The sequence below is a fragment of the Erinaceus europaeus genome, chromosome 4 (genome assembly GCF_950295315.1).
Source record: "Erinaceus europaeus chromosome 4, mEriEur2.1, whole genome shotgun sequence".
NCBI classification, from domain to species: Eukaryota; Metazoa; Chordata; class Mammalia; order Eulipotyphla; family Erinaceidae; genus Erinaceus; species Erinaceus europaeus.
Genome location: NC_080165.1, coordinates 47834038 through 47861865, shown reverse-complemented (window position 1 = coordinate 47861865; position 27828 = coordinate 47834038). Strand labels below are relative to the sequence as shown.

Below are 27828 nucleotides of genomic sequence, written 5' to 3'. Positions count from 1 at the left end.
TAGGGAGACATTGTGAGATTGTTGGGATTCTTCTGCTGCACAGTTGTGAAAATCCGATGTCTTGACACTCATCTGCCAATAGTTGCATCTTGTAGCCAAGAACTAAAGTATTTAAGATGTCTCTGGTTTTTTATAGTAAGTAATCTAAGATTAGGGTGGCTAGAGTGGTCTGTTGAATGGCAGAGTTACCATTCTCACTTCAGATAGACACCAACCAAAAAAATCAGTGCCATAAGCCACTGCCCAAGATTTTGATGTCTATTTTAATAGTATCAAGTAGTTTTCATATCTTTGGAAGCCAAATAGTAAAATTCTGTAAGGTAACAGTGCTTTCTTTCCCTTCATGAGGGCAGTGGAAGGCATGGTGTTCAGTTAGTTCGAAAATTTACAGATGTAACAAGAGTTAGGAATGTTCAATTAAAAATTTGTTTAGATGGTAGTTTTTTAAATATATATATATTTAAATTTATATATATATTTTTTCCCCTTTTGTTGCCCTTGTTTTTTTTATTGTTGTTGTAATTATTGTTGTTATTTATGTCATTGTTAGATAGGACAGAGAGAAATGGAGAGAGGAGGGGAAGACGACAGAGGGGAAGAGAAAGAAAAGACACCTACAGACCTGCTTCACCGCCTGTAAGCAACTCCCCTGCAGATGGGGAGCCAGGGACTCAAACCGGGATCTTTACGCCAATCCTTGCTCCGCGCCATGTGTGCTTAACCCACTGTGCTACCGCCCAACCCCCTAGATTGGTAGTTTTGAAGGATACTAGTTTCAGTCTTCTGTCAGTATCTGAGACCCCTGATTCTTCACTGCCTAGTTAGCTACCTGCCCTTCCATTTCCTTTTTGCACCCTCTTATTTGAAGAGAAGGTAGACGACAAGGAGATGAACCAATATCAAGCGTTTATTAAAACAAACCTTTGTGGTGCTTGAAAATAACACCTCAGCCAGTAGAAGGTTATAGAAACTTTTGTCAAAGTACTTTAAAGGAACTTATGTTTGCAAAATTCGTATGCATAGAATGTGGTCAGCTTTGAAAGTTTAAACTGTGAAGTATGAACATGTCCAACATTTTTTTTCTTTCTACATCATCGATACTAGAATGTAATAACAATTTGGCCAGCAAGTATTTCTTCTTTTTTGTTTAATCTGTTTCTATAAAGTTTTTTTAAATTCATGTCAAATAGTCATCCAAGAGGTCCCCATCTCCCATAATTTTGTTCTTATATATGGCATTTGACATTCTGATTCTTAATTTCTGTTTTTGTGAAGTGAACAGCATAGACTAGATTAAAGTTTATTCACTGTTACATCCTAGCACAAAGAAATGATGAGTGTATGTACTAGAATAATTACAGTTGATACTTCTCACAAATGATAGGCAGTGCTTTGTGTTCAGAGGATGTGATTTGGCTGAGATGACCTGTTTATCTGGGTTAAGATCCCTAAATTGAAGTTTTGTTCCATTCATCTTTTCCTGGGTCATGTTAATAGTATACATATACTTTTTTTTTTTTTCAGATGAAAAAACTTTGTTTCAGCTCCCTCATATTTTCCTCTATACATTCTCTTCTTGCCCCTGTAACAATCTATAGCAAACTACGTACACTATTGCTTTCTCCCAGTATGAGTTTTGGAATGTCAACAGTAAACTCCAGGACTCTAGTGGTTTGCACAAGATTTTTCCAAGTGCTCAGGCTGGGATCACTGAGAACTCTGTTTTCACAGTTAATAAATACAGATCAAATGTTGGCAACAATTCCCATGGCAGCTAAAAGTTGTCTTTCCTGCCGTGCTTTCACTGAGAGCCATTTCTTTGTAAATATAGGGCTGAATCTCTTCAAATTCTTTGCAGTGGGATTTTATTATGGTACCCACCAGTTGTAGAATACTTGTTTAAATGTGATATGTAGCAACATAGGGTGATCCTTATTCCTAGAGAGACTTCACTTTAATAGAAAGTTTTCATATTTGTCTGGTGTTCAACATGGCATTGGGTCACTGATTATGTAAGGAAATTGCTGGGTCAGAGAAATAGTTCAACTGGTGGAGCAGAGGACTTGTGTGCTTAAGGCTCCTGATTCTATCATTGGTGCCACATATACTGGATTGGTGGGGTGCCCCCCCCATCTACATCATATTAAATGAGTAATTTTTTTTTTATATATTTTATTTTAATGAGAGAGATGCAGAGAGAAAGACACAAACACCAGAGCACTCCTCAGCTCTGGCTTATGGTGATGCTGGGAATTGAACCTGGTAGCCTGGAACCTCAGTCATGACTCTTTTTGTATAACAGTTGTGCTATCTACCCTGCCCTATGAATAGAGAGTCAGAGAAATTGAGGAGAGGGGGATATAGAAAGGGAGCAAGAGAGAGACACCTACAGCACTGCTTCACTGCCTGGATAGAGTTGCTGGCGGGAGAGAGAGAGATGATCCAGGAACCAGGCTCGTGGTGGTAGCAGTACAAATCTTTATTCACGCAGGAGCCCCACAGTTGAGCATGAACATAGCAGGTTAAGTCACGTGGTGCCAAACCGCAATGGCCAGCGTCTGCCTCCAGGTTGGGACACAGAAAGAGCGAGAAAACAGAAACAGAAGTGGCTTTTATAGGATAAAACCAGAAGTCGCAAGTTGGAAACGGAAATGGCTAGGAAAGGGGGTGGAGAAAGGCAAAGGCATACTGGGAAGGTGGAAGCTTCCTTTGCAACTGTTGTGATGGTTTTAGCCGGTAGGATTAATGTTACCCTGCAGGCAGGGCAGGACTCAAGGTATAAAGAAGATAGATCAGTGGTGTTGGGAATCTTTCAGGCAAAACAATGATTATGTAAATAGGCCATACTATCAGCAATGCAGAATGAAGCAGGGGGGCTGGCTTAATTTTTCCTCTGCAGTGGGGTCAAGGGTCTCAAACCTGGGTCCTTGAGCATTGTAGCATGTATGCTCTATCAGGTGCTCCACCACCTGGCCCCTGAATAAATACTTTTAAAAACTGAAAAGTGCTAGGAACTCAGATTGACTCAGGACATGCCTCTGGATGAGACCCTGGTTAGAAAATTGCCAACCTCTTTGCTGAGACTATCTACAGAACTCCCCGATCACTTAGATTTGCAGCGTGCTGATTCATAGTTGCTTCCTGCCTAGTAGTCTGCTGGTATCAGATTCTGTGGTCTGACACTTGTTTCCTAAGGTGGCCACAGTGCCTTTGTCCTTACTCCTGTGATCTCCCTTCTATTTCTGATTTTAGAGGGGGCTTATTGCACTTAAAACAACTTCTGTGTGTGCATGCAAATTAAAGGTGATGTACAATTTATGAATAAAGCAAGAACTTCCCTTTTCCTGCCTTCACAAAATGTAAAATCCAGACATAGATCACCTTCATTTCATTTGATTTTGAGTGAATGTGAAAAATGTGCACATATTTAAATAGCCTCTGTAACAGGAATAACCTGCACAAGGACATAATAGTGTGGTCAAGCAGAATTAACTTTTTTTTCACAGGAGAAAGTAGGTACCGCCTGCTGCTGGGGCATTTCTCTTGTCTTAAGTGGTACTTTTATCTTATATTGTAATAAAAAAAATCCATAATACTCAAAAGTAACCAAAGAACGAGACCTGAGGCCTCATGGAGGGCAGGGAGTTACATTTATTTATGTTAACTGGTTAACAGGCCAGTTCCTACCAGACCTGCACAAGCTTGTACCACAGTACCCAGCTTTTATCAGTTTCAAACTGGGCAGAGCACAAGCTGATTGGTTATAGGGTCCATCAAGGTGCTGACAATAAAGGTGAGAGCAGGTTGGATACGATCAGAGCCCGCTACTTGGGATACTGGAATGCAGAAGTGGGGGTCCACCAGTAACCTGTGGAGTTTTCATTTCATTATAATGGGCAGAATTCAAGCAATATCTGTGTCTTTGACCAAGTGTGGCTGTTATTCTCCAACCCCCCAAATAGCTAGTGAAACAAATACACAGGAGGCTGTGGGGAAAATGCACAATACATTTTTTTTCTTCATTTTTTCCTTTCTTCTGGGATGCCTTTGACCAAAACCCCTGATGTGGCTGCATGTCCAGGAAAACAGTTTACATTAGACTATTTCATTTGAAGGGGCTATTGAGTAGAAATCAAACTGTTAATGATATCTTGCACATACACACATATGTGCACACTGATCCCCCCAACACACACACACACACACACACACACACACACACACACACACACACACACACACACACACACAGAGTAATACAGCTACTGTCTAATTGGGTCTGTCTATGATAGCACTCTTCTTTGGGTAGTAGGAGCCCTTCACAGTCTTATGCAAGAGAAGAGCCTGTTTTCCGCAGGCAGATATTTGGTTTTGCAAACATTACAAAGGACTCTGAAGCTCTCATTTATAATCCACTGAGCATCCTAATGGAGATGAATTTTTTTTTATTAAAATACATAATCTAAAATGACATGGACAGCATCATGTGGGCTTTTAACCTTGAGCTAACACTCAAGCGTTACAATAACAGTGCCTCTAGCAAATTTCTATTTTGATAGCTCTTCAGAGTTTCCAAAATACTTAAACATATACAGAGCCTCAAATGATCCTGGTAATGGAGTCCTTAGATAATCACTATTTGGAAACAAAACAACATACTCAAAACACTGCTCTGAATATTCATGTTACAAGCTGGCATTTGAAATGGCTGAGTTTTCAAAAAGTTCTTATACACCACACCCTGCCCCCTGCATAAGTGAAGTTAACTAGAGGAATTAACACATCATTTGGTAGGAAATTGGTTTTGGTATTCCTCCATGTTGTCATTAAGGTGATGAGGTGTTCCTTATCCTTTGTGAAGGAGAACTTGAGAAAGTTTGTTGCTGTTATCAGCCAAGTATTGTGTGTTCTTCAGACGATTTCCTTGCACTTATGAAAATGAAAGCAGGAGCAGAGATCATTGTTCCTTTTTGTACCCATCTCTGTCTGAAGAGGTACATTTCTCAGAAGACCTTTTAAACAACATGGCATTGGAGTCCCAGCTGGAATGATTTAATTGCTTTTGGCTTCATAACGGGGGCATGTTGTGTAAGGGCCAAGAAATAATCATTTGGATGAGTTTAGCACATTTCCTCCTAGTGCTTGTCTGTGAAGTACATTTAAGTACATTTAGCTCTCTGTGTGGGTGCAGGCAAGACCAGGGAATCACCCCCCCCCCCATTTTTTTTTTAATAACTCTGGAAGGTTCATAATACACCTCACCCCCTGAGATAAATGAATATTCAAAGGCTTTTTTTTGGGGGGGATATGATTAGGATGGTGGCCTTCGAGAGCAGCAGTGCATGCAGTCATGCTAGAAGTATTTGTTCTTATCTACCCAGCACTTCTGCATTTAGGCCCACTTGCCATAATGGTTTAGAATCATATGGTGTTGGCTTTTACCTTTCATGGCTTCAACTTTGGGCAACATTTCTGGATTCTAGTTTTCTTAGAACCTGAAAGAAGAAACTAAGTCATCCTTTTGTCATAGACTTTTGTGAGTCACACATGAGCTAGAGCAATCTGTGACTGCTTGAAAGCACCACACTTGGCTATTTTCATTAAATCTACAGATAATTAAAAAGATATGGAAGTCGTGTAATTGATGAGTGAATACCGGATCGTTACAGTGTCTAGATTGTGCTTGACTAATGTATGTGCCTAGCACACAGTGAGGGCTTTCTAAAAGGTCTCTCTTAACCACCATGAACATTTGGCATTATCAGCCGTACTAGAATAAACCGTTTCAGGTATGGTAGAAAGTCCTGGTTACACCTGTCTATCAGTATAATTAGCCTGTTCAGTCTTTTTAAAAGCCTGTTCCTTCTTTTTTTAAATGCTGCAGACAATGGGCCTTTCTGTTGCTGCTGGTGGTGGTAGGAGTCTTGTTGATGAAGGGGGACATATTGCTTTCAGGCTTGGGCTTTTTGATGGAGAGGGGTGGGGGTGAAGCCATGTTAAGCTCACATTGTGTCAGTGGTCACACAACTCTGAGAATATGCCAAGATCCATTGGATGGTAGACTTTGTCAGGGTAAATTACGTGATGTGTGAGTTACAGCTTATAACGGACAGACATCTGTTAGACATACATGAGTATGTTAGATGTACATACTTAGCGCAGTATCTGGTGCTTGATGAGGTCTCACATTGGCGGCTGGCCCTATCCTATTCCTGCCTCACTCTCCATGGCTTTTATAAAAAATTGTGATATACTGCAGTCTCAAAGAAATTGGTATAATTAAAAAAAAATCAGGACCTTTAACCAATTTTTCAATATTTATTTATTCCCTTTTGTTGACCTTGTTTTATTGTTATAGTTGTTGTTGTTGATGTCATCGTCGTTATTGGATAGGACAGAGAGAAATGGAGAGAGGAGGGGAAGACAGAGGGGGAGAGAAAGACACCTGCAGACCTGCTTCACCGGTTGTGAAGCGACTTCCCTGCAGGTGGGGAGCCAGAGGCTCGAACTGGGATCCTTATGCTGGTCCTTGTGCTTAATCCACTGCACTACCGCCTGACTCCCTATAATCAATTATATATTCTTTAGCTAGCTGGGATATATATCTGACCTACACATTGTAAAATGAATTGCTTCCTTATTTTTAGTATTTTGAAAGTAAAATTCATTTGGCCTGTCTTAAGGAGACTCTTAAGTCATTTGGCAAATTGCCTTGCTCCCAGGGTCTATATGCACATGCAGCTTTTATCAATTGACTTTTTATTCATTTATTTTTATGTAGTTGGGGTCTCGAGACACTTGGGTGATTTCACCATTCTGAGATTTTTTTTCATACATTCTCATACTCCCCTCTGAAAGAGAGAGAGAGAGAGAGAGAGAGAGAGAGAGAGAGAGACAGTAACACTAAAGCTTGTTCTGCTGCAGTAACAACTCCCATGTTTGCTAGGATTTGAACCTGACCTTGCACACACACAGCAGTGTAGGCACCTGACCCAGTAAGCTTTCTCTTTTCTGAAACCAGAACTTTTTGAAATAATTACTTTCTTGACTGGAGAGTAGGTGGAGGTACATGCTGGATTGAATAGCTATTTCTGGGTATTTATTTGTAGAACCTTGATGGTGGTTCTCATCAACAGCATGATTCTTTCTATCTTCTCTTTTTTTTACAACCTTATTCTGAACTTTGTCAGTAGTTTTTACGTTTAGTTTTATTTTATTATTTATTTTTCTTTTTTTATATTTATTTTATTTATTCCCTTTTGTTGCCCTTGTTTTTTTATTGTTGTAGTTATTATTGTTGTTGTCGTTGTTGGATAGGACAGAGAGAAATGGAGAGAGGAGGGGAAGACAGAGAGGAGGAGAGAAAGATAGACACCTGCAGACCTGCTTCACCGCCTATGAAGCGACTCCCCTGCAGGTGGGGAGCCGGGGTTCGAACCGGGATCCTTATGCCGGTCCTTGTGCTTTGCGCCACCTGCGCTTAACCCACTGTGCTACAGCCCGACTCCCTAGTTTTATTTTTATGCCTACTCCTTTCTCTCTGGTTTGTGGCTAGTTTGCTTCCTTCCTCAGATTCAGAGATGGGTTAGAAGTCACAGTGTTAACTTCAAATGTAGTTGGACTTTTAGAGTTCAGTTTATTGAATGTAGGTTTTTATGAAACTCCAAACTGCAAAAACACTTCATTCTTCTATTCTTGCAAAGTGAAAGCATGGTCCTCCCTGCGTATAACCCAGAGTTGTGTGCTCTTTGTCTTGCTTCTTGAGCATGATAGAGCATGAGATCACTCTAGACCCACTGCCTCTTGGTCTGCAAAGGCCATTTACCCAACCCCCACGCCTCAGCATGCTGGAGAATACGAATGCCTCCAAACCTACCCATGTGGCACAGACTGCAGGGCTAGCCACCAGCAGGCTATCTATCAGTCTCTCCTTTCTTGGGCTCCTCGGGGACAAATGGGCCAAGAAAACATTTTTCAGTGACAAAATCCATTCATCCTGATTTATGGTCTTTCTGTTGCCCTAACCATTATATTCTCATAAAGGTCATATGCTCTTTTATACATTAATATCAGAACTTATTAGGAACATATACTAAAGAAACACACTAACATGGCAGCTCTACCCAGTTCTGTTAGTTATTTTACTTCATTGTACATACGTGTTCACATTTTTTATTTAAAATTTTTGTCTGATAGACAGGGAGAAATTGAGAGGGAAAGGAAATGAAAAGAAAGCAAGAAACAGACATTTGCAGCACTGCTTCCTTGCTTGTGAAGCCTTCCTCCTCCACTCCCCCCCTCCCCCCCAAGGTGTGGACCAGGGGTTTGAATCCAAGTCCTTGTGTATAGTAACCAGGTAGCCCACTGCCAGCCCCTTGTTCATATTTTCAGATCTTAGAACAGTGGCAGCAAATAACGATTGAGAGTATATTCTGTGGCTTAGAGACTTTTAAGTTCTTATTTGGACAATTCATTTTGCTTTAACATTTCTGTGTGTAGACATCTTTCCTACACAATCTAAATGTTAGCAGTTTCACTACAGAAAATATAAAGCGGTTTTGCAAATGGCATGGTAACCAGTGGAGCTTTTTTGTGGTGTTGGAGTTAGGCATGCACGTAGGTTCCTGTAGCTCAGTATGCTGATGGGCCCAGTGTTAGTGAGCGACAAGATTATAATGGGGCTTCTGCTGACCTAAACACTTCCTGCTGCTTTCCCTAGTTTTACTCCTGAATGCTATAGCTAAGTTAGGAGAGCTGTTTTTGCCTAGGGCAACCCGGGTTACAGTGCTCACACATGTTACATTAAAACCCCTTTGAGCTGTTGGCACAGGTTGGCAGACAGTCCATTGTTTTCAGACAATAGTGACTAAAAAGTTGAATGGGCTCCAGGAAGCAAGTGCAGCATTTTGTACAGTAACAAGGATTTAATGCCAACCAATTGATGGAGTCTGTCTTCCCAAAGTTGGGACGCCTTGTACTAACATGAAGCTTACATTTAAATATCTGGCTTGAGATCAGAAACTTGGAGTGCTTCTCTTTTCATTTCCCTAACACATTATCCTTTATTTACAACGCTTGCTTTATTTGTCCTCTCGATTTGTTTTGGGGGGTGGGATCAAGAGCAGGTCTTATGCCATGTCTTCTGAGAGTGTGTCCAGTCTCTGTTCATTCTTTTCTTCTGGCCCTTTGTGTCTCTGTTAGTAGACACTTCAACCCGGCTTTCTGCAGTGACTTTGGTTCATAGTTCTTGGGAAGGAGAAGACTTTAAAATCCTACTAGCTAATGTCAGATAACACATTATCCCAGGATATTATGTACTTTTTGTCAGATGCCCCTTTCCTACTTCCCTATGTCTTGATGTTCAGAGGAGATGCCTTTGTTAGCATGAGTGAGGCAGGGCATCTGGCTCAGGAAGGGCAGGGATGCAAAGGCAGGGATGCAAAGAAAGGTATGTGCTGGCCCAGTCAGCTCATGTTGCAAGAAAATGACTCTCTACAGATGTAGGGTCTTGTCTTCACTATTACAGCAGGGGCTTTTAAAAGAAGACCGACTTTCTTGTATTTGCATAACTCCTTTTCTCTGATAACGACAAGGCATTTTATATACTTTATTTTAAATACTTTGGTGATTCCTGGAGAGCAGATAAGGGGAGACAGCTGGCTGTCGTTTAGGGACTTGAGGCACAGATGTGTTTGGTGATCTGGGAAAGTAGAAATCAAAGCCAGATCCCTGTATTCCTCTGTGAGGCTATGTCTGTAGTGAAGGTTTAAAGAAAGGCCTCTATCATCAGCTTTTTGCAGACGGCCTGTTGGCTCTCCCCAAGGAATCACATCGGGATATAACTCGAAACAGAGTCGGGAGGGGGGGGGCATGGTTTTATATAGACTTCCTGGACCTATACATGTGTGTGCTTCCTTGGAAAGTGTAGCGTTCCAGCTTTGACGTGATTGTGGGATTGCTATTAATGCTGTCTCTAAAGTAGCTTCTCATTCCATTCTCACTCTTTATTGGGAGCAGATCTTATCCTCTCAGGCATGAAATGACCCTGAATCAAAATATCAGCCTTTGGATTTAAAGATTTTATTTGGTCTAGTGTGAAAACACTTATCTATAGGCCATTTAACTTTCAGAATATGTGTATACAAATCAATATATTTGTCTCTGCTCATTAATGTAAAGCTATTTGTGTCTGAGTACAATGCAGTTTCCTAATCTGCTTCACTGTGATAAATACTTTTTTCCTTCGCCTTAAAGAAGCTAGTCCAATTATTCCTTTTAATTGGAGACTGTGTGTGGAGATTTTCTACACCTCTAACTTTCTCTTGTCTTTTTGTCTCTTGTGTTCACAGGGTTTAGTGTTTCCCTGAGAGAATGATTTTTTCTTCTTCTTTTACCCTTCTCTCCTCTTCTAGAGAATTTTACAAATTAAGACAAAAGATAATTACTTGGAGGGTTAAAACTGGCAGGTTCCCACGACACTTAAAATTAATGAGCTGTTGAGTACAAAATATACCTTGTCTTTGGCCCCATCCTCCTCACCCAGCCCACCCCCCCAACAGCCCTCCTCCTTTTACCCCATTTAACACATGGTTTGACTTTTTGGCTATGTTTGCCATTTGGATATATTGCTGCTGTAAAATAGCCCGATGGCAACTGAAAGTGGCTTCATTTGAAACCCATCTCTTTGTGTTACAAAATTAATTTTAGTTTTGTATTTTTGAGAACATTTTCCATTTCTGACTCTCATATCAAAGTAGTCTTTAGTCATGCCATGCCATGGTGCTTGCGGTTTGCAAGGCAGCTAATTTGGTTTATTATGTTAATGACACAGAACTATCTCCTTTCTGGGTCCATGTTCCTGTCTGTAATCTGGTGCCCACAGCTTCATCTTTGATTTGCAGGGCTTTGCTTTCCAGAGCATTTTCCTGAGATGCTAGGTTGTTGTTGTTGGTGGTGTTGGTGGTGATGAAAATCTTTGAAAAAGCATTAGAGAACCAGAGTTGTGTCTTCCTTTACAGGGGCAGATGTGCTGATGAAGGTTCTGTTTTTGTCTACTCTCAGAATGACAATGTTGGCAAAACAAAGTGCTACTTGGAATGATTGACCTTGAAATCCCCTGTTTAGCAAGTGGCATTGGCTTCTATGGTGTATTTTAAAAGAGATGATCTAGAATATAAACACTCTGCTCTAATCAGTGTTTTGCTACATATTTGACTGTTACAGCCCTGTACGTTGTATAGTAATCTTGACAAGCTAGCAGGAACCCAGGGCTTGCTTTCATGCCTGCTTTTATACATTAGTATTTTTTCCATAGTTTTTTAAAATTTTATTTTATTTACTATGCTAGATTTTTAAAAAATATATTTCTTTACTGGGGAATAATGGTTTATAGTCAGCAGTAAAATACAGTAGTTTGTACATGCTTAACATTTCCACATAACAATACAACCCCTTCTAGGTTCTGCTCTGTCATCATGTTCTAGGACCTGAACCCCCCTCCCTCCCACCACCCCAGAGTCTTTGACTTTGGTGCAGTACACCAACTCCAGTCCAAGTTCTGCTGAGTGATTTCCCTTCTACCACAGACTTTTCAAAGCAACTGCAAGATAGTAAATGGGGAAACTAAGGTTTGCAAGTGTAACCATACACTTGGCAAGTGATCTCACTGGATTCAAACTTAAGAGGTCTCAAATCAGAGTCTGAACTTTCTGGGGGAGGTTTGTAGGCTAGACATAAGTAAAGAGTAAGTCTATCCCAATCTCAGGAAATCAGAGGGATGGAAAAAATGATCCAGTTTTAGACTGTTTGGTCTCATGATTGGTTTCAATTTTATCAATTATTTTTTTAACTATTTAAAAAATTTTTTTTATATTTTTTTCCCTTTTGTAGCCCTTGTTTTATTGTTGTAGTTGTTGTTGTTGTTGTTGATGTCGTCGTTGTTGGGTAGGACAGAGAGAAATTGAGAGAGATGGGGAAGACGGGGAGAGAAAGATAGACACCTGTAGACCTTCTTCACTGCCTGTGAAGCGACTTCCTTGCAGGTGGGGAGCTGGGGGCTTGAACCGGGATCTCAGTGCTGGTCCGGCGGTAGCACAGCCAGTTAAGAGCAAGGACCGGCCCAGGTGTCAGCATATGAAAACACAAGCACTCTACGGGATGTGCTGCCATCCACCCTCGCTTATCCCATTTTATGGCATTCTGTTATGGAAGTTCAAGTCCCCAGTCTCTACTGGGGGCTGGGGGGAGCTTGATGAGCAGTAGAGCAGACATCACTCTCTCTTACCCTCCCCCCATAATTTTCTCTATAGCAAATAAAGAAAATGAGTAGGGGGGAAATTTTGGGAATGACTGTTGGGAGTTATGCTTGCACCAAGCTCCAGTAATAACCCTGGTGTCCCCCAAAAAGAATCAAATTGAATGAAAGCGCATTAAATATAAAACGAAATGGAACAAGCTTATAGTCTAAGAACTCTAGTGGTATTTCCTTAGTGTAGTAACACAATGCAGATGAGAGTGGGATATTTGAGATTTTTCAAAAAGGAAAACAGTCTCTGTACTATGTTCAGTAGAAGAGTTCACTGCTTAGAAAATTAGTCAGTGGCCAAGAATTGCCCAGATTCATGTTCCTTCACTGGATATTTAATCACATTGAAGTATGACTTCTTCTAAATGTTGCTTTTAATTTGTCTTGAAAGCCAGCACAGATACTGCTGGCTTGGATATGATTGATGGTTTCTGACTATGTAGTTACTTACACTTAGAATAAATGCCAACCATTTGAAGCTCTCCATTTTCCCCGTAACTGAGAGTATCCAGTGGAACCGTCTACAACACAGAATCCTAAAGCTGTTTAGATTGGCTTGAGCTTACTTCCCCATTTGAAAATCTCTTTAGAATAAAAGTCACTGGTGCTGTTAGACCAAGGGTCACATCTAATCCAGATATAGACTCTGCCATCTTTCTATTATACAAAGCAATCACACACAGACTAAATAATTCATCTAAGCAATTGAAACGATAGTGTGAATTTTCTCTAAAATTTTCTTTTTTCTTCTCTCTCTCTGTCTCTAAACTATTTGAAGTGGAGGCTAAAAGTAAAGATATGACAAATGAGAAAGCAATTAACAAAAAGGAAGGGGATATTTTTAACCTGCGAGGCATAAATATAACTTAAAGGACACTTACAAATATGAGGAGAAACTGTTGAAAGGAACTGGAAGTACCAACCAGCTTGGGAAAAGGAACTCCTCAGAAGAGGTACATGGTTTTTGAGCTGTCAGGAAAAACGGGTAGAAGTAAGGGGTTTTGACTTTGTTTCTTCAAGCTAACAGGAAAAGATTTCAGTTCTTCTTTAATTTTTTTTTTTTTACTCTCTTTATTTATTGGGTACAGACAGCCAGAAATTGAGAGGGAAGGGGGAGATAGGGAGACAGAGAGACACCCGCAGCCCTGCTTCACCACTCATGAAGCTTTCCCCCTTCATGTAGGGACCAGTGGCTCAATCCTGGGTCCTTGCGCATTATAAAGTGTGCGATTAACCAGGTGCACCACCACCTGGTCCCCTAAGATTTCAGTTTTGAGGAGGAAGAATTTTCTTTTTACAACTGCCAGCAAGGCAGTGAATTTGCCTAGAATTGTACCAGTCCCAGGGCCACGGGTGATAACATTATGATTGTGCAAAAAAGACTTTTATGCTTGAAACTCAGAAGTGAAGGGATGGATCGGGATGGGAAAGAGAAGGCAAAGAAAATAGAATTCTAGTTTGTGCTAGAGTAAATGAGGTCTGGAGTATGGTGGTGAGTCAGTAAGGACCACAATCTTTGTTTTTTTTTTTTTTTTTTTAATTTTTATTATAAAATGGAAATATTTACAATACTATAGAATAAGAGGGGGTATATTTCCACACTATTCCCACCCCAGAACTCCATATCCAATTCCCTCCCTTGATAGCTTTCCTATTCTTTATCCCTCTAGGAGTATGGACTCAGGGTCATTATGGGGTGCAGAAGGTGGTGGCTTCTGTAATTGCTTCCCTTCTGAACATGGGCATTGATTGATAGGTCTATCTATACTCCCAGCCTGTCTATTCTCCTTCCTTAGTGGGGCAGGGATCTGGGGAGGTGGGGCTCCAGGACACCTGGTGGGGTCATCGTTATTCTTAATACTGTGTAGTATTCCATTGTGTAAATATACCACAGCTTTCACAGCCATTTATCTGTTGTTGGGCACCTGGTTTGCTTCCAGGTTTTAGCTATTATAAATTGTGCTGCTATGAACATAGGTGTACACATATCTTTTTGGTTGGTTGTTATGAAGTCCTTGGGATATATCCCTAGGAGAGAAATTACTGGGTCATACAGAGGTCTATTTCTAGCCTTCTGAGGGTTCTCCAGACTGCTCTCCACAGAGGCTGGACCAATTTACATTCCCACCAGCAGTGTAGGAGGGTTCCTTTTTCCCCACAACCTCTCCAGCATTTGTTGCTGCTGTCATTTTTGATGTATGCCATTCTCACAGGGGTGAGGTGGTATCTCAACGTTGTCTTTATTTACATTTCTCTGACAGTCAGTGACCTGGAACAATTTTTCATGTGTTTGTTAGCCTTTTGGATCTTTTCTGTAGTGAATATTCTGTTCATATCCTCTGCCTACTTTTGGATGGGGTCATTTGCTTTTTTGGTGCTAAGTTTGCCGAGCTCTTTGTATATTTTGATTATTAATCTCTTGTCTGATGTATGGCATGTGAAGATCTTTTCCCATTCTGTGAGGGGTCTATTTGTTTGGGTGATGGTTTATTTTGATGTGCAGAAACTCTTCAATTTGATGTAGTCCCATTGATTTGTTAGGACCACAACCTTTGAAGGCATCCACTATCAGTAAACACCTTGGGAGCCATATAAGGGTCTGCTTGTGAGATGGAACAACCAAGCCTGGGGTAGGTGAGTGGATGGATGGATGGATGGATGGATGGATGGATGGATGGATGGATGGATGGATGGGAGACCTGAGGCTATGAAAGAGCAGATACTAAAGGGCTTGATGATTCCCAGAAATGGAACCTGACCTGGAGGATCTATCTAGGTGTGGAAGTCCTAGACATAAAACAGAAGAGAGAACTGATAGCAGCAACTGACTCAAGCTACCTTCAAACCCTGGGCCCTACTGTTCTCTCTGTACACTCACTCCCTGAGGAGTTGTGGGTTCATTGGAGAGATGCCTAGGGGTGAACTTGAAAGGTCGGTCTCTCTACCATTGATGGTTACAGGCAGTGAGGCCTGGGTAGGGCCTAATCCTTTTCTTGCCCGTTTTATCTGTAAAATGGGCACCAGGTGTGATTAAAAGGTGAGCACACTTTAGAACTTTAAATTGTTTATTCCAGCTCCTGCTAAGAACTTAAGATGTGTGTGTTAGGACTGCTGTTATGATATGTGGAACATGAAATAGGTTCGACACAAAGTTCTGTTGTTCCTTACTCCATTATTCTCTGGTAATCGGTCTGACAAAGCCACAATGTGTCTTTATTGCCAGTAGATATATAATCTCAAAATGAGTGACTTAAATCTGAGTTTTGTTATCTTATTTCAGGATATATATATATATATTTAAGTATTTATTTTCCCTTTTGTTGCCCTTGTTTTGTTTTTGTAGTTACTGTTGTATTATTTTTGTTACTGATGTCATTGTTGTTGGATACGAGAGAGAGAGAGAGGAGAGAGAGAGATGAAGAGAGGAGGGGAAGACGAGGAGAGAAAGGTAGAAACCTGCAGACCTGCTTCACTGCCTGTAAAGATACTCCCCTGCAGTTGGGGAGCTGGGGGCTTGAACCGGGATCCTTAACACTGGTCCTTGCACTTTGCACCACGTGTGCTTAACCCGCTGTGCTACCGCCCGACTTTCCCACACACACACTTTTTTTAAAGTGACTTAGAAAATTACAAAATAACCAGGATACAATTTCACACCAGTCCCACCACCAGAGTTCTGTGCCCCCATTCCCTGCAGTGGTTCTCCCAAGGTCACAAATAGGGCTTGACTATAACTTTATGACTATCTGTCTATATACATTTGCTCAATTTTTCCTATGGTCCTACCTTCTCTCTCCCCCCTTTTTTTTTAAACATTTTATTTATTTATTAATAAGAAAGATAGGAGGAGACAGAAAGAACCAGGTAATCACTCTGGTACATGTGCTGCCCGGGATTGAACTCGGGACCTCATGCTTGAGAATCCAATCCATTGCACCACCTCCCGCATCACCCTACCTGCTCTTCTAAGTCACACCTATGCCTACTTCTGCTTCTGAATACCTTTCCTTTTTTCCTCTTCTCTCTCTGGGTCCTGATGGGTCCTCTAGTCATCTTCCTCAAACATTTCTCCCCCTCTGAGAGTATGGACCAAAATTGGGAGCGCAGAAGGTAGAAGAAGGTCTGTCTTCTGTAATTGCTTCTCCGCTGGTCATGGGCATTTACAGGTTGATCTGTTACCCCAACCTGTTTCTGTCTTTCCTTAGTTGGATAGGCTCTGGAGATGTGAAGTTCCAGGACACAGTGGTGAATTTATCTGCCCATGGAGATCAGGATGGAATCATAGTAGGATCTGCAACTTGGTATTTAAAAGGCAGGGCCAAAAGTTTAATAAATAGGAACCAGAGAGTAGGAGTAGACCAGGTGAGAATAGGAATTTTAGGGTGGTAAGAAGCTACTTAGTCGATTTTAGGTGTGTTCCTAGGGGCCTGTCATATTAGTGATTTTTTTTTTTTTGGCCTGAACAACATGGAGGTGGGCTAAAAATGTAGCCATTTTGGAAAGATGTAGTCATAGTTGAGAATAGAGTCAGAAAGCTGGATTAGGGCAAAGAGTATCTCTCAAACTTGAAGAAAAAATAGGGTAAATATCAGTCTGACTCAGGGCCCATGTATATTCATATTTAACACAAGAGCCTATATAACCTCTAAGTCCTTGTCAGCCTGAGCTCACAGTCCATGGTCACAGATGGGGACATTCTAGGCTGCCCTCATTTCAGGGCCAGTCTTCCTCCAGTGGCAGAGTAGGCTGACCCAGCCTCTCTTTGGAAAGTGGGACAGTCATCACCATTGCTACTTTATAGTGAAAGTCTCCTGTATATTAAAGTAACACACTCTTTGTATTTCATAGTTGCTGGGAGTTCTTGTGATAAGGATTTTCTCTTTCCTTTGTCTTTTATAATAAAAAAAAAATAGGTTTATTTTATTGATGAAGTGGGGAGACACAGAATCAGAGCATTACTCTGGCACATGCTATACTTGGAATTGAACTTGGGACCCAGTGCTTGTGAACCTGACACTTTATTCACCACGCCATCTCCCTGACCTCAGGGAGTAGGGATTTTTCAATCATTTCAATAAGCTGTGTTTTTAATTGTGTGTATGTGTGTGTGCGTGCGCGTGCGCTAGGGGGCAGGGTGGGCTATTCTTCAACTTTGAATTTTGCCAGTCGTTATATTTGCACTTGGTTTTGCTCAGGAGACTCTGGAGCTCACAATGTGACCTTCTTTTCCTCTTTGTCCTTAGGAAGCTATGGTAACATACTAAGCTAAATGGTAATAACTTCATTCTTCCTTCCTGCTTCCTTTCTAGTTTTCAATGGTTCCAGCAGGCCATCACGGGAGAAAGAACCTGTTCAAAAACACAAAAGCAAAGAGGCCACTCCCGGGAAGGAGAAGCACAGCGACCAGCGGACTGACAGCCGGAGGGAACAGGCTCCAGCAAACCACCCCCCAGCTGCCCCCTCCACAGGCTCCTCGGCCAAGGGGCCCACCGCTAATCACCATCACCCACCTCTGCATCGGTCGGCTCAGGATTTACGGAAACAGGTAAAGCTCCCATGTGCCACATGGGTGACCAGGGCCTAATCCAGAGGACAGCAGACCAAAGGGGGAATGTGAGGAATAGCAGCGTCCCGAAAACCATCTTCAGAGGTGAGATGGAAGGGAAACACGGTGCCTCTGCCCTTGTGAACACCGGTCAGGCAGGGCTGTGTGTGTGTTCAGATCCATCTCTGAAGGATGCCTGTTCTCTGCGCTAAGCTGGTGAATACTGAGTATTGGGAAGGTAGAAAGGGGAACCTGCCTCTTTTTTATCCTCCTTCATCCCATCCACCCTGGGTCCTAAGTGAGTCAGATTACTGCGGAACATGCTGTGGCTTCCCTCGTTTGACACAGTGGATGATCTAGATCGCTTATCTCTTATTTTTAATGTGATAAGTTAGCATCTCTGCAGCAGGACTTCTGAGCAGGAAACGGGTCGGCAGAGCACGCCTAGTACTCCCATCCTCCATGCAGGCTTAGCTGAGATGGCACAGATTGTGTTCGGGGGACTCTTAAGGGTTCAGCCATTTTGGCTGCCACAGTGTTCATGTCTCTGGAGAGTGATTTCCCTGTGCCTCTGGGACGTAGGCAGTAGGAATGTTTGGTGGTGACCGGGTCTGGTGGCATTTCATTAACACCGCTCCTCTCCTTCACCCCCTCCTCCTCCTCCATCTCCTCCTCCTTCTCTTCTCCTTCTTCCTCTTCCTCCTTCTCCTCCTCCTTTCTTCTCCTCCTTCTTCTCTCTTCTTTCTTTCCCTTTTCTTTCTTCTTCTTCCTCCTCCCTCCTCTGCCTCTCCCCCTTCCTCCTCCTTCTTTTTTTTTCTTCTTCTTCTTCCTATTCTTCTCCTCCTCCTCCACCTTCTCCTTCTTCCTCCTCCTCCTTCTTCTCCTTCTTTCTCCTCTGTCTCCTTTCTTCTTCTTCCTCCTCCTCTCCCCCTTCCTCCTTCTTCTTCCTATTCTTCTTCTCCTTCTCCTCCTCCTCCTCCTTCTCTTCTCCTTCTTTCTCCTCCTTCTTCTCCTTCTCCTTCTCCTCCTCTTCTTCTTTCTCCTCCTCCTTCCTCTTTCTTTCCCTCTTCTTTCTTCCTCCTTCTCTCCCCCTCCTCCTTTTCCTTGTTCTTCCTATTCTCCTTCTCCTTCTCCTCCTTCCCAGGGCTTCATTAGGACCTTGAATCTGTGCACGTTCTATCGCTCCTACTCTTCGCCCACTACAACACCCCTCCTAGAGATAAAGAGATACCATAGCACCTTGCCATCACTTGTGAGCCTCCCATCTTACAAAGTGGTCTCCTATGGCATCTAGTGACTCGCACCCAGGTCCTCATGCATGGCAAAAGGTGGTGTTGTACCAGGTAAACAAGTCCCAGCCCCATCATTTACTCCATTTCAAAATCAGTGAGCCAAGGGAATCATAAAAGATGAACCCTACTTGCCAGGAATTTCAACAGAGTTGAAAATTTCCCCAGACTAGACTGGAGACTATACTCTTAAAAAGTTGAGTAAGGTAGGCTGGCCCAGAGAGATTTATTGGTGGGCAAGATTTTATTTATTTATTTTATTTATTTTTTTAATATTTATTTTATTTATTTATTCCCTTTTGTTGCCCTTGTTGTTTTATTGTTGTAGTTATTATTGTTGTTGTCGTTGTTGGATAGGACAGACAGAAATGGAGAGAGGAGGGGAAGACAGAGGGGGAGAGAAAGATAGACACCTGCAGACCTGCTTTACTGCCTGTGAAGCGACTCCCCTGCAGGTGGGGATTTATTTATTTTTTTAAATTATCTTTATGTACTTATTTATTGGATAGAGACAGCCAGAAATCGAGAGGGAAGGGGGTAATAGAAAGGAAGAGGGACAGAGAGACACCTGCAGGACTGCTTCACCACTTACAGAGCTATCCCCCTGCAGGTGGAGACTGGAGGCTTGAACTTAGGTCCTTGTACAGTATAACGTATGTGCTCAACCAATTGTGCTGCCACCCGGCCCCTAGGCAAGATTTTTATATAGTAATCTGGAATTACTAAAAGGAAACAGTGGAACTCCTTCTGTTTGTTGTAAAGTGTTCTTTACACTTGGTGTTTCTCATTCTAAGTGTCAGGACTGTTTTCCCTGGTCAGCTGAGAACACATTCCTATATATCTCCCCCCCCCCCCCCCCACACACACACACACAGGCAGAGGAGAATATGTGTATACACACTTTCACACATCTTTAGTCTGAGCTATTACTACTCAGGCTTCTGTGTCTTTGAGGCATTACCCATATTCTAGTTTATTTATTAAAATTTTTTTATTATCTTTATTTGTTGAACAGAGATGATAGCCAGAGATCGAGAAGGGGGAGATAGAGAGGGAGAGAGACATCTGTAAACCTGCTTCATGAAGCTCTCATGAAGCTTTCCTCCTGCAGGTGGGGACCAGGGGCTTGAACCTGGGTCCTTGCACACTGTAATGTGTGTGCTTAACCAGGTATGTCACCGCCTGGCCCCCATATTCTAGTTTCAAAGCTAATGAATGACCTGACACTTGTGCAGGACTCTTTGCAAATGTGGTGGCTTTTGAAAGAGGTGTTTGAAAAGTGCCCGTATGTGAAGGGCCCATTTGTTGGTCAGGGCTGAAGGACTTGTGGGGACCTAAGGAACAGGTGAATGTGACTGTTCCTATTCACACAGAATCATAATCATATCTGCCCACTTTCTCATTACTCACATATGAGACAGGGTTAGTAAACTCTGACCTTAGTTGGTCTGAGCTCGCTTTTCAACCTTCAGCATTGCCCTTCAGTTCAGGGTTTTTCTTTGCCCTTGAAGTAGAGGAATTTGCTGAGCACCGTGAAATAAGAGTAGAAGGGAGAGAAAGTTTACCCCTTGCCCTGGAACCATCTCCTGCTCTTGCTCTATGCCCTACACTTGGAGCACACACTTGGGGCCCAGCTGATAGAGGCCTGGGACTTGGAAGCATGACCTGTTCCCTGTAGAGCAGACTCAGTCCAATGACGAAGTTCAGGGGCTTGGCTTTCTTTGGGGCGTGGGGCCTCACTTAGTTCAGGGGGTTCCTCCTGTCACTTTCCTCTCCTTTCTGCATTTTCGATCAGCACCAATGTGGGGCCTTGGGCCTCTAGTTCTCCTTAGACTGTGACTCTCTCCTTCACTGGGATTTACGATATGCTGTTGTTTTTTTTTTAAAAACTTTTTTTTTAATATTTATTTTATTTATTTTTTCCCTTTTGTTGCCCTTGTTGTTTTATTGTTGTAGTTATTGTTATTGTTGTTGTTGTTGTTGTTGGATAGGACAGAGAGAAATGGAGAGAGGGAGGGGAAGACAGAGGAGGAGAGAAAGACAGACACCTGCAGACCTGCTTCACCGCCTGTGAAGCGACTCCCCTGCAGGTGGGGAGCCGGGGTTCGAACCGGGATCCTTATGCCGGTCTTCATGCTTTGCGCCACCTGCGCTTAGCCCGCTGTGCTACAGCCCGACTCCCTACGATCTACTGTTTAGCCTTCCTGAGTCCTCATGCTCACTGGGAGCCAGTTATGCCAACACCTCTTACAGGGCTATTGTGAGGCAAGAAAGGATAATTTTCAGAACCATCAAATCTTATTAGTGAAGTACTTGGGAAATAAGGTCAATAAAAGCAAATTGCAGATTTCTGTTGTGACTGCTTGATGCAAATGATTAGAATTTGACCTTTATCTTTTTAGCTGCATAAAAATATGGGGAGGGAAGGATCCAGAGCATATTCTGATCTGTAATTTCAAATATGATTTCTTCTTCTTTTTTTTTTTTTGTTTTTGTTTTTAATGTCTGCCTGGAAAATAGGATAAATATGATCATTTGAAGTGGAAGTAAAGCTGGAGGAGGCAGTGTTTAGGCAGTGCTACTGAAAAGTAACGGCTCTGCTTGTTCTGAGGTGCTCAGGCACTGATGAGATCTTTTTCTTACTATTGGGTTGTTGGAAAAAAGTCATGATACATTTTTGCCTAGAAAAATAGTGAAAAAAAAGTCATTACTTTTCCAGCAACCAAATAAAAATAGCCTCTTCTTAATGTTGCAGACAATTATTGAGAGCTCTTTGAAGTGTTCATTTTCCAGGAAGCTTATGGAATTTTTATTTATGCGGAAATAGGTACAAGTGACACTGGACATTGTGCAGTGGATAAAGCCATGGACTTTCAAGCCTAAGGTCTTGAGTTTGATCCCTGACATTGTATGCACTATAGTAATGCTCTTGTGTTTTCTCTCCACCCCCCTTCCTCTCTTTCTATCTCTCTCTCTCCCTCCCTCTAATAAACCAATTAAAATAATGTGTTACTGGGGGTTGGGCAGTAGTAGCACAGTAGGTTGAGCACACATGGTGCAAAGCGCAAGGACAGGCGTAAGGATCCCAGTTCGAGCCCCCGGCTCCCCCACCTGCAGGGAAGTCACTTCACAGGTGGTGAAGCAGGTCTGCAGGTGTCTGTCTTTATTATCCCGTTTTCTCCTTCTCTCCATTTCTCTCTGTCCTATCCAACAATAACGATAGCAATAACGACAACAATAAAAAAAAAAACACAACAAGGGCAAAAAGTGGGTTGGTTCATGGTGCAGGCACTGAGCCCCAGCAATAACCCTGGAGGCAATAAATAAATAAATAAATAAATAAATAAATAAATAAATAAATAAATAAAATAATGTGTTACTAAGCCACAGTACCGATTGCTGGGTTGTAATCACCTACCTGCTTTCAGTTAACTGCACTGAGGTTCAGTTGTAACATAAAGAAGAAAGTGATCCACTCATGTGGACAGCCAACACACCTTGTGGGTGGGCAGATTACAGGGTGGTGTTAACCTTTGGAGGGCAGTTTCTGTGATGTGTACAGGGAGTTGCTACATAGCCTTGGCCTAAGTAAGACTTGGGTGATAGAGGGGTGTTTACTGTTCAAACCAAGGAAGTAAACATAGTCTTTTGAAGTTTGAGAAACTGAAATATAAATATCCAGACAGAAAAACCACTTAGCTACACAAACATTTGCCTAATTCTGCTCACCTCAGACCCTGATTGTAATTCGAATTTCACATGTCCTTTAGCATTTCTGACAACCTGTGGTTGGAGCCAATATCAGCAAAAGATTAGGGACTCCTTCCAAAAATGCAGCTGTATAATAATTTTTTGAGAATGGGGCTAAATATCCGCTGTGTCCCAGTGCTTAGCAGGCCTTCCTCCTCCTTCCATAACTCACTGCCTCTCAGTGGAATTCAGTCAGTTTTAAGAGTTACTTTTCAACTCATGTTTTAGGTTGTACTAATTTCTCTCCCTGAGCTATCTGCTTTTATCTCACTGTGCGAGAATGGGCAGTGGCATCTGACTTAATTGCTCCCTCTAGTGGGGCATATGAACTTGACATGGGGATGCCTGGTTAAATACCTCCCGGGGTAGTGCTAACCCCAGCATTAGTGAACAGAAAGAGAGTGCTGTTGTTTCTGTTCTGTTTTTCCCAGAAATCGTGTGATAAATTGTGATATCCTGGAGCCTCTGTTTGAACTCATGTTAGAGATGAGAAACGAATGCCCACAATGCTAAGTGACTTGTCACAGTCCAGTCAGAAGCACAGTCATACCACACGTTTGTCCAGAAACCAGCTGACCCCGCAGCCCTCCTGTGGCGGACCCTTCATAATTCTTGTCAGGAAGTTAATGCACTTCTGCTGTCTAGGTGTGCCACTGCCTGTTTGTTCTTTATAAACAAGGGTGGCTTTTATGCGGCACTGGATTATCTTGACATCCACGCAGCAACACAACCTCTGCAGATAGTCTCTTTCTGTTTATCCAGGCTCTTCCTCCACATGTGGACACTTGCTGAGGGTAGGAAACTAGGAGGCATTTGTGCAGAAGAGTGTTGGGCATGTTTATACCAGAGGTTAGGTGTGTCCATCTGCCAGCTAGTGAAGCTTTGCATGGACCCCAGTCAGAAAGTTATAATAGGGACAGGGGCCATAGGGCTTGACCTGTGGCTGCACCACATGAAATGCTCTTGCTCTTTATTTTCCCTTTATATATATTTTAGAAGATTGTATTTATTAATGAGAAATGGCACGAGACAAAGGGAAAAGAAAGCAAAAACCCCACACATCACTCCAGTACATCTGCTGCTGGGGATTGAACTTGCAATCTCAGTCTAACACTTCATCCCTTACTTGCCAGACTGACTGCTTGTTCTTTTTACGACAAACACACAGTGATAGAAAGTTTCTGGGATAGATCATGCTGTTATGTGATGCATGCAAAGAATGGCAAACACGTCTTTTCTTGGAACAGGTGTGTGTCCTTTTCCCGAGATGACAGAACTGTAGATGTTAGAAGTCTGTCAGATGACTGGCCGGTCTGGGCCACTGGTCCTTTTTGTGAAACATCCATTTTCTTAAAAAGAGTCCTAGACACAGACCAGCGTAACCCGCTGGGCAGAGGTCTGGCTGCATGTGTTTGTGCAGAAAGACAGGTGTGTGGGTCACATGAAGATCCTGAAACTGAATTCCTCAGATGAACTTACGCCTGTCTATTTTGTCTGCTTTGCTGGTAACCCCATGTCTGTACGTAAAAGCAGGCAGTCGCTTGCTTTTGTTGTCAGTATGCATGAGTTACCTTCTTGGCAAGTACTTACTCTGATCCTTCTCTCCCCCCCCCCCCCCCCCCCCGTTTCTCCTACCACCTCCAGGTTTCTAAGGTAAATGGAGTCACTCGAATGTCATCTCTGGGTACAAGTGCAACCAGTGCCAAAAAGATGCGCGAAGTCAGACCTTCACCGTCCAAAACTGTGAAGTACACTGCAACGGTGACTAAGGGGACTGTCACATACACCAAAGCCAAGAGAGAACTGGTCAAGGAAACCAAACCCAATCACCACAAGCCCAGTTCAGCTGTCAACCACACAATCTCAGGGAAAACTGAAAGTAGCAATGCAAAAACCCGCAAACAGGTGCTATCCCTCGGAGGGGCTTCCAAGTCCACAGGGCCCGCCACCGCCATCAATGGTCTCAAGGTCAGTGGCAGGTTGAACCCAAAGTCATGCACTAAGGAGGTGGGGGGGCGGCAGCTGAGGGAGGGGCTGCGGAATTCCAAGAGGAGACTGGAAGAGGCACAGCAGGCTGCAAAGCCTCAGTCGCCCCCCAAGAAGATGAAAGGGGCAGCCAGCCCTGCTGAAACCCCTGGCAGGAAGGCAGCCACTGCTCCAGCTCCAGCTCCTGCTCCAGCTCCAGCTCCAGCTCCAGCTCCAGCTCCTGCTCCTGCTCCAGCTCCAGCTCCAGCTCCAGCTCCTGCTCCTGCTCCTGCTCCTGCTCCTGCTCCAGCTCCAGCTCCAGCTCCAGCCCCAGCCCCAGCCCCAGCAGAGAAAGCTCTGCTGAATGGACACGTGAAGAAGGAAGCACCCGAGCCGAGCTCAGAAAGAAACCGGCCCAAAAGGGCTACGGCCGGGAAGAGCACGCCCGGCAGACAAGCACACGGCAAGACAGACGGCGCCTCCTGTGAAAATCGTTCTACCTCGCAAACAGAGCCCTTGCACAAGCTGTACGATGTGGCGGCCAAGCCTGAGAAGGGGCCCAGGGCCGGCTGGGCGGCCATGGACGAGATCCCCGTCCTCCGGCCATCGGCCAAGGAGTTTCATGACCCACTCGTCTACATCGAGTCGGTCCGTGCTCAGGTGGAGAAGTACGGCATGTGCAGGGTCATCCCCCCTCCGGACTGGCGGCCCGAGTGCAAACTCAATGACGAGATGCGGTTTGTCACGCAGATTCAGCACATCCACAAGCTGGGCCGGCGTTGGGGCCCCAATGTGCAGCGGCTGGCCTGCATCAAAAAGCACCTCAGATCTCAGGGCATCACCATGGATGAGCTCCCACTCATAGGTAAGTCTGCCATCTGTTCCCATGCCCAGGACTGTGGTCTCAGCCCCTGTATCTGCTTCCTGAAGTGCTACTGGTGTGACGACCGTGGCCTGGGGCACAGGAGGGTTGTGGAGTTTCTGGATTTGTCTGCTGGGACTGTCCTAGTCAAGTGCCACAACCCAGCTGAATGTCAGGAAGTCCATGTTGTAGTTTTGGAAGCTGTGGGATTGGTTTCTCCGGCCCTTTCTCCTTGGTAGGTCATGACATGTCTTTGCATAGGAAAACATTAAAAAAAAATACGTCGTGAGTTTTCTGACAATACATTAATTCAACTCTCATAGACTTGAGCCCATTTCTTACTCTTGATACTTGGTCTCTCCTTGAGCTTCAATTTGGTGGGCCCTTATGGAGCCCTCACAGCTCAGCGGGGTGGGGTCACATTTTTTTAGATTTCTGAGTGCAGACACAGCTCTAGCTGGGATTATTGCAAATGCTACCCAGGTGACACTGAAAATATTCCTCTTAGAGCTTATGAGGACCTCTCTAGCTGAGCTGCCTCCTAGGGCTTCCTGCCCCCCCTCCAGCACTACCTTGTTCCTCATGGAGAGCAGAGTATGTGAAGAGGAGGTTTTCTTTGGGGACTATTAGATAAGGTCATGTTTTCAGCTCGAGATCCTGTGAAAAGAAACAGGCTATATTGTAGTGGGTTAAGCGCAGGTGGCACAAAGCACAAGGACCAGCATAAGGATCCTGGTTCGAGCCCCCGGCTCCCCACCTGCAGGGGAGTTGCTTCCCAAGCGGTGAAGCAGGTCTGCAGGTGTCTATCTTTCTCTCCCCCTCTCTGTCTTCCCCTCCTATCTCCATTTCTCTCTGCCCTATCCAACAATAACGGCATCAGTAGCAACAACAATAAAACAAGAGCAACAAAAGGGAATAAATAAGTAAATATAAAAGAAAAGAAACAGACTGTGCTTGTGCTTCTGTTTTGGAGAGCTTTGAGTTTTCAAAGGCAGGAAGAAAAGGAGACATTTAACAGTTGACGCCACGTCACGAGTTACAGTAAGGCAGGGTTCTCTGTAAGATGAGGACTTCATTATTCCTCCCAGCAGTTGCCTCCCTGGGCTAATGCCTAAGTGAGAATCTTAATTCAAAAGAATTCTTGGTTTGTAGTCTGCTATCAAGGATGACAAGTGATGGATGGTGCAACAACACTGTGGTCACAGCCCAGCACAACAAAGCATCTTAGGAATTTGTGGTCTCCTGTGGTAGTCCCAGGGGTGCCTCAGAAACTAACACCCAGTCCTCTTGACTGCAGTGAGATGTCCCAAGGAAAGTTTCCATGCTTTAGTAGGTGGGAACTATCAGATGACAGACGATGCTTTTGTTCCGAACAACAGTTGTAGGCAACCAAGTGGGTATGTCATGGAGGTTTGTACACCTGTTGGTGCCCACTAGGTAAAGCTTTGTCACTGCTGCAAAAGGGTACCCATCCTGCTTCACACACATGCCCCCGGCCTAGAGGCTGAGCTTGACGTCCTCCACAAGGAAAGGCTTGGTAGTTGTGAAAGTTTGCCAGAATCTACTAAAATAAGCGCTCCTTCGCTGTGATCCCAGACGCTCAGGGATCCCCGGGTACACAGGCAAGAGTACAGACTAGGGATTGGAGATGCCTCACCACCAGACAGCCCACTGTGCTGTGAGTCGGCAGAGGTGACAAGGGACGGACGAGCTCCTGGGGATCTGATTTACAAGTCTGTGTTAATGTCAGTGTGCCACTGGATTGTAATGATTCACTTAAAGAGAGAAACGCAGACGGGGAGGATATGTGCTGCTTCTTGTTAGACCTGGGATCCAGGTCACTGTGGCAACCTGAGTAGCTTTTGCAGCCTCACAACACTTGTGCGCCACCATGCGGTGTCTCTCCCCACCCCACCCGCACCCCCCAGCATATGAGTCCGGACTGTGTGCTGCCAGCCAGGAAGAGCTTCTGAGTGAGAGATGCAGTCTGAGTGGCTGGGCTGTGGGCATTTTACCCTCAAGGCCAAAGTCACAGAAATTTGCTCACTGGTGTTCTTCTGTTGTCCACCAATAGCCTATCCCAGTGTCGCCCCTCATGGAGTGAATGGAGTTC

At 43.5% G+C, this 27828-nt stretch overlaps 1 protein-coding gene across 1 annotated transcript in view; it reads left to right on the top strand.

Annotated features, from left to right (window-relative positions):
• Window positions 1-27828, top strand: part of JARID2 (jumonji and AT-rich interaction domain containing 2) — a 278157-nt gene that overhangs the window by 230515 nt on the left and 19814 nt on the right. The window contains exons 6-7 of the mRNA XM_060189331.1: window positions 17614-17849; window positions 24533-25718. Coding sequence (XP_060045314.1) covers window positions 17614-17849; window positions 24533-25718 — 1422 coding nt within the window. The remainder of the gene's footprint in view (window positions 1-17613; window positions 17850-24532; window positions 25719-27828) is intronic.